The sequence below is a fragment of the Oncorhynchus masou genome, chromosome 12, assembly GCF_036934945.1.
Source record: "Oncorhynchus masou masou isolate Uvic2021 chromosome 12, UVic_Omas_1.1, whole genome shotgun sequence".
Classification (NCBI taxonomy): Eukaryota; Metazoa; Chordata; class Actinopteri; order Salmoniformes; family Salmonidae; genus Oncorhynchus; species Oncorhynchus masou.
Window position 1 is genome coordinate 33953832 of NC_088223.1, and position 8068 is coordinate 33961899.

General features: G+C 37.3%; 1 gene segment (V, D, J or C); it reads left to right on the plus strand.

Moving 5' to 3' along the window:
- The first annotated feature begins 313 nt into the window (after positions 1–313).
- On the plus strand, positions 314–6756 carry LOC135549073 (Ig heavy chain C region, membrane-bound form-like). The segment is given in 6 exon segments: positions 314–439; positions 981–1304; positions 3451–3771; positions 3899–4834; positions 5228–5271; positions 6018–6756. Coding segments are annotated over 4 exon segments (996 nt in total).
- The last annotated feature ends 1312 nt before the right edge of the window (positions 6757–8068 follow it).

Below are 8068 nucleotides of genomic sequence, written 5' to 3' on the forward strand. Positions count from 1 at the left end.
TGATGAAATAGCCTAATATTAATATTGAATTAAGACCATGTCAAATACAATTCACAAAAGGTAGTTTCGGCCTGTACTACTTTACAGAAAACTAGGCCTATAATATGTTCTTAGAGTGAGAAAAAAAAGGTAGGTCGGTGCAATCTTCTCAATCTTCTCGCATTCATTCGAAAAACATGTTTTGTTGTTGTCTTTGCTGGAATCTGACCTATCTTTTCTTGCTCACAGTTTGAGTTATAACGCAGGACTTTTCATGTGTTCATTTCCGGTGAAATTGGCGGTCTCGCTTTTTGAGATGTAGGATCGGCCTATGGGCAAGACATCTTCATCTCGTAAAGGTTGCTCAACGGACTCAAAGTGATGATGCCTTTCAAATTGAGTGAAACTAAAATGCCAGGCCCCCTGCTACTTCTGCTGTGCTGGAGCTATGTCTTGAAAGGCAAGTATGACACTGTATTCTGCACACGTTGACAATGTATCGATAATTAATGTAGAAAAGGTACATTCAGCTAGGCGAACGCTAACTCATGATGACAGTGAGGGCTTTAGACTGTTTCATCATTACTCTAAATAGGCCTACATTCATTTATTTCAAGGAATATCCACAGTATTCTAGTCTGCCTACTTTATAACTTTTTCATGAACTTTACTTACCTGTATGTGAGATGAAACAGTGATCTGAAATACAGTATGTCATTAACTCTATAATCTGTTTATAATGTAGTTTTGTTCATGTTATAATCAAGCAATTTCAAGATAATTAACATCTTAGGTTAGACAAAGCAGGCCTATAAGATTCAATTTCGAAATATTGTTTACAAGTGGACAGTGATTTAAGCTTTTTTTCTGTTCGGGCATCCATGCTTGGTATATTCATGAGAAAAAAAAGTTGACAAAGTTATGAAAACGCACCAAACATGCTAAACAGTAATTAGATGAAATATATGTTATATTCTTGTTATTCCTACTTCTGTTTTTAGCTACACACGCATCAATTATAACCCAGACACCTGGAGTGGTGATGGTGAAAGCTGGTGATACAGTGACCTTGAAATGCCATTTGAGTGAGGTTATCACCTACTGCTTCTCTGTGAGTTGGATAAAAGTGGATCCCAGGACTGGAACACACAGCATGAGTACAACCTTAACGGTTGATAACATTTCAACGGACCAGGAACAGGACAACCTATGTTCCGTTATAATCACCAATGCAAAAGTTAGCGACTCTGGCATGTACTACTGTTTGGCTGTTCACTCCAAAATGGTGTACTCTGGCAATGGTTCTAAGGTTATTATTTTGACAGGTAATTTCATGTCTTGTATGTTCATATTTATTTACAAAGTTTACTAAACTAGAAAAAATATATTTTGCTAAAAAACTCAAATGTATATAATGATATAAACCTTTAAAAAATAAACACAAAACGGAATGTTACATCTAAATTAAACAATATATATAGTACCAGATAAAAGTTTAGACACCTACTCTTTCCAGGGTTTTTCTTTATTTTGTGAAGATATCAAAATTATGAAGTAACACATATGGAATCATGTATTAACCAAAAAAGTGTTATTCAACAAATCAAAATATATATTTGAGATTCTTCAAAGTAGCCACCCATTGCCTTGATGACAGCTTTGCACACTCTTGGCATTCTCTCAGCCAGCTTAATGAGGTAGTCACCTGGAATACACTTCAATTGACAGGTGTGCCTTGTTAAAAGTTTATTTGTGGAATTTCTTTCCTTAATGGATTTGAGCCAATCAGTTGTCTTGTGACAAGATAGGGGTGGTATACAGAAGATAGCCCTATTTGGTAAAAGACCAAGTCCATATTATGGCAAGAACAGTTCAAATAAGCAAACAGAAACAATACTCCATCATTACTTTAAGACATGCAGAACTTTGAAAGTTTCTTCAAGTGCAGTCACAAAAACCATCAAGCGCTATGATGAAACTGGCTGTCGTGAGGACCGCCACAGGAAAGGAAGACCCAGAGTTACCTCTGCTGCAGAGGATAAGTTCATTAGAGTTTACTGCACCTTAGATTGCAGCCCAAATAAATGCTTTGCAGAGTTCAAGGAACAGACCCATCTCAACATCAATTGTTCAGAGGAGACTGCGTGAATCAGCGATACGCCATCCTGTCTGGTTAGCGCCATTTGTTTTTCAAAGGACAATGACCCAACACACCTCCAGGCTGTGTAAGTGCTATTTGACCAAGAAGGAGAGGGATGGTGCTGCATCAGATGACCTGGCCTCCACAATCCCCTGACCTCAACCCAATTGAGCTGGTTTGGGATGAGTTGGACTGCAGAGTAAAAGAAAATCATCCAATAAGTGCTCAGCATGTGTGGGAACTCCTTCAAGACTGTTGGAGAAGCATTCCTCATGAAACTAGTTGAGAGAATGTCAAGAGTGTATAAAGCTGTCATCAGGGCAAAAGGTTTTGATTTGTTTAACACTTTTTTTTATACTTGATTCCGTATGTTTTATTTCATGGTTTTGATTTCTTCACTATTATTATACGATGTAGAAAAAAAAAAGAAATAGTTAGGATCACCACTTCATTTTAAGAATGTGAAATGTCAGAATAATAGTTGAGAGTGATTTATTTCAGCTTTTTCCTTTCATGACATTCCCAGTGGGTCTGATGTTTACATACACTCAGTTAGTATTTGGTAGCATTGCATTTAAATTGTTTAACTTGGGTCAAACGTTTCGGGTAGCCTTCCACAAGCTTCCCACTCCTCTTTCTATTCTGGTTAGCTCCAGTTTGCGCTGTTCTATGAAGTGACTAATACACAGCGTTGTACGAAATCTTCAGTTTCTTGGCAATTTCTCGCATGGGAACGGCCTTCATTTCTCAGAACAAGAATAGACTGACAAGTTTCAGAAGAAAGTATTTTGTTTCTGGGCATTTTGAGCCTGTAATCGAACCCACAAATGCTGATGCTCTAGATACTCAACTAATCTAAAGAAGGCCAATTTTATTCCTTATTTAAACAGCACAACAGTTTTCAACTGTTGCAAAAATTGCAAAAGTGTTTTCTAATGATCAATTAGCCTTTTTAAAATGAGAAACTGTCATTAGCTAACACAACGTGCCATAGGAACACATGGGTGATGGTTGTTGATAATAAGCCTATGTAGATATTCCATTAAAAAAATCTGCCATTTCCAGCTACGATAGTCATTTACAACATTAACAATGTCTACACTGTATTTCTGATCAATTTGATGTTATTTTAATGGACAAAACATGTGCTTTTCTTTAAAAAACAAGGACATTTCTAAGTGACCCCAAACGTTTGAATTGTACTGTACTGTATGTTCTTTGATCATAAATCCAGTCATTGTTTTATTTTAAATAACCAGTTTACCAGGAGGAAAACCAAGTTGGTAATTCTTAATAATGTAATTGTTAAATGATGACCATTTTGTCCTTAGAGAGAGAAAGGGTAGGGAACAGCACTAAAGCCCCAACCATCCAAATCGTCTCTTCGCCAGAGGTTGACCGCATCTTCATCCCTCTGCTGTGTTTGGTGTTGGAAGTGGTCCCGTCTCAGGTCCGTGTGTTCTGGCTCATAGACGGGAGAGAAGAGAGTGGACTCACTGACTCCACCTGGACAGACAACAGTGATTCAGCCACAGAGTTCACTAGGAACCAGATTCTTGTCCAGGCACAGGAGTGGGACAGACGAGCAGAGTTTACATGTGTGGTGGAGTTTGAGGGGAAAAATATCACCAAAACACTGCTGCAGCAAAATGGTAATTGCATTAGACCCAGATTTACTAAGCTTTTGCACCTGTTCTTTCAGTAAGGGATTTAACACTGAAAACAAAGATATAACTTGAAACTACCTTTATTTAGACTTTGTCTTTATTTTCACCATAGATTCCAATGCCATGTGCACAATGTTGATGTATGGGGCCTCTGCAGCTGCTCTCCTCACCATAATAGTTGCTGTCACTATCGCTGTGTGTCTGCACCGTGGTAAGATCAAATCAATGGATAATGGGCCAATACTGTATAACAAACACCAAATGATCGTGTGCAAGACAATTTATACCATAGTACTCAGAAAAGGATGTTATGACCATTGTAATTTAGGGGAAACATGCCCCATCAATTGGTACATTTGCAGGATATACATTTACAAGATGTAGTCTTTTTAATAACTTACTAGTACCCACTCAAAACACCAAGTGCACTTTGTGATGCCTATGGTTATGGGTAGTCATGTAGGTAAACCAGTTCAGAGGTCAGACCTATATGGGTCAAGTTATTTTATTTTGTTACACAATAGAATAGGTGGCTAAATATGGGAGAAAATATTTTATTCCATTAGGTCATTTTCTGAGGAAATTGAATAAAATCGGATTTCGTAGGCCTGTATTTTCTCTTGCACAGGAATGTTGAGAATTAAAATCTGTTGATAATTCTTGACTTTGTTCCTCTTTTCCCTCTTTCACACAAGTCAGGCTCTCTGTAGTGGTTACAGTGACCTTTATGGCAAGTGTCTGCTACGTTTAGACAGCAGTCTACTCCACCTGCTTTTGAGATCAAAGAGTCAATATTAACAAATGGCCATGGACAACAAACATTATCACTGAATCATGATGCTTTCTTCAACCTGGATATTAAATGTGTTATTTTGATTGTTTTTTCCTATAGGGCATCCTGTGGTTGTTGATGCTGATACAAGGTTTGAGTCTGACATTCAATGCAAATTTGGATTATAGAAAAGCCTGTGATTGCTAGAGTGTGAAATCCTCTGTTTTAATTTCAGACAAAGAGGCACAGGCACTGAGAACAGACGGGATCAATCTGGTAATTATTATCATCATTTTTTTCAATTTTAGGATTAATAAAATACAACAGCCGACTACTTTAGAAGGATTTCAAGATGGCTTTTATCAACTTGGAGGTATTTAGTGGCGGAAGTGTTTTAGCGTTTTCATTATCTTTTTAACTATTCAGTTGAAATAGATTGAATGAATGCGCTTTAATTAAATATGATTTGATTGCCAAATTGCTCAAAATAAGTCGTAGAGAAACACATTGTGTACCATTGTAGCACTTAGACACCCTTAGTTTTCACAGCGTCTCTTGATGGCGTATGCAGGGCCGGTTGATTGAAGGATTCCAAGTCTTTTTGAAGTAGTTTGTCGGTGGATGTCATGGCTGCATTGGTGTTTATGTTCTGAGTTCTGACGTTTGCAGGGAGACGTGGAGAAGCAAGAAGACCAGTTAGATCATCGTTCTCGGTAAGTAGCTATTGTATTTGGGTTAAACTATCATTTTTGGTCGTGCTAAATGTTTTTTTTAATGTTGCATGATTTTATAATCCATTGCCATGCTATCAGATTTTCTCACATAGTAAAGGTGGTGGAACTCATTTTTTATCTCCATTTAGGCCCAATTTAACTCTTGGGGACAGTTTACTGGGAATAGATTAAGCCAATAGTCCTTGACTAAAAAAAAAACTTGTTGTATGGACATTTTCCATTGAACATGGTTTTTAGTTAATATTTTAATATTTTTTCAGGAATGGCCCCATAGTGTATTCATGTTGAAAAAACACGAATGTTATGATCCGAACATACTGCTCTGAAATGTCTCGTACTGGTGTATTACTTGTTAAGTATAGTGAAAATACAGTACTTATAGGTGATATACCTGGTTGTGTAAATACACATTGACATTTGTACATGGATTATATCTGTAAACAAACTCAAATGAATTGAGGCTAAACCTACTTTCACCCCTAGATTGATCGTTTTAGATTACTCAGTTATCTCAATTGTGAATATTGATTGACTGACGTAATATCACTTCTATGGTATGAATCCTCACATATGAGAGCCTGGTTTACATTTGCAGTTTTGCTGCCCCAATTCAGTCCACATAAAGTTTTAAAGCAGTTTTGTATACTTGAATATAAAGCATTAACTATACTGTACCTATTTCTGAACCCTTGAGAATTAACTCCCTGGTGTTGATCGTTCCACAGGAGGTCCAGTATGCGACTTTGGACCATATCAATTTTGGGAGACGCACAAATACAGTTCTCCAATCAGATGTTGACAAAGAAATTGCATAAAAATTCCTTGTATTTTGTCATGATGTAGATGCTTATGAACTGCCACTGAAAACATTTCAGATTATTATTTGTGTAGCCGGTGTCCTCAATTGCAAAGTACTTTCTTTTATATTGGAATTCAACTGTGGACTAGTCTCCCATTAGTCATCAAGCTGTCCCAGTCCAGAAAGGCTTTCAGAGGTCAGGTTAGATCCCTTCCGTCAGAAAAAGTGCACAGGTCTAAATAGGAAAATTACTGAATATTCTTGAATTTTGTATGGATTGTGTATTTATTATGGTGTAGGCTAGTTAGGGACTTATCATAGGCCCATGTCACAGGAGGTTGATGCCACCTTAATTGGGGAGGATGGGCTCGTGGTATTGGCTGGAGTGGAATAGTATGAAATACATCAAACACATGGATTGATGCCAATCCATTTGCTTTGTTCCAGACATGATTATCAGCCATTCTCCCCTCAGCAGCCTCCACTGGCCCATGTATTTCCATGGATTGTCTTGTGTTGCGTCCTGTTTTTGTCCAACACAGAAAACCACATTGGAAATAAGTGTTCTTATACTATTGTGTGTCATCCTCTGGGATTCTTTGTACTTTTAAAACTGTAAGAATTGTATTATCCAAAATCAAATCAATCAATGAATATGGCTTGTAAATGAATGTCTTTGTTTTTTTTTAAATTTCATTTTATCACCTCTTATTTAATTTACCATTTCCCTGGAAACCTTAGTGCCAAACATGCCTCTGTTTTTGAACAGATATCTAAAACATATGTTTAAAAACTTTGCTTGAATGCAACAACAAAAAATATGACGTTAAAATTCTCAATCTCAAGCGCACTTTGACAAACTGTACGTCTTAATTTCTCTGACCAAAATGAGAAGGCTCCTGCACAGACTGCGGATTGTGTAACATGAGAAAGTGTCACAGGTAACATGTGTAGGACTGTAGCCTTCGGAACAGAAGCTGACCACAGTAGTTTAAGCTTTAGCTGCTTATCTCTCTCGCTTTCTTTCTCTGCGAGGAGTGGTTTTTCTGAGCATGATATGCTTTTGGACAGACACCGCTTTGATCAAATCCGTGCTTTGCTTATAACAAACCACTAGCAGATTCTATATTCAGACTTTTTCACCCAATAGCGCACGCAATATACTAGATAGCATACCACGAAAGTAAAAAGGTTATCAGCTCCCATCCGATCGCCTAACCTCAGCAGCCTTCACGAAATGAATGAAACTCAGACAATAGATGGAATGTGCTGTTATTATTGGAACAGTTCATTTTCTACAACAACAGTATTTTAAAGGATTGGAACATAGTTATGCTCCCACTTAGTTCTGAATGGGAAATAAAGCACTCTGGCCGATGAGTGACAAGGATCTGCATTCCATCCAATTCACACACGATTTAATAAAAGGTTTAGTCGTCTTCAATTAAGTGTAGCTGGATTCAGTCATGATGAAATCAAGTAAGTAATGGCAAGACATAACAAAAGTTTTACAATGAAATGTTAATGTAATGTTAATACAAAGGACAGTAGTCGTTTTTGGTAAGTAAAAAGTTATGACTTTAGTGAACCGAACCCCCCCCCCACAATTATACATTTCTACAGTATGACACAACATGAGGCAATATAGACCCATCACAGAAATAATTATTTTGTCAAATAAGACGGCTACTTTTTAAAATATTGATGCAGATCATTTGGTTAACGAAGTTTCCTACCTAATGTGTTTGTATAGTTAACTCCAGCCTACCTGATGTTTGTATAGGAAGGGAAAAAACTACAGGCTATCTGAGTGACAGGACAGGTAGATTTGAAGTAAACACTCACATCTACTGGATGTTTGGAGACAGTGACACAAGATGAGAAAGAAGAGCATTTCATCATGACTGTACTTGAAGGATAGATAGCACTTTATGGAAGCACTAGGCTCCTCTAACATATGTTTTGTGCATTTTGCAT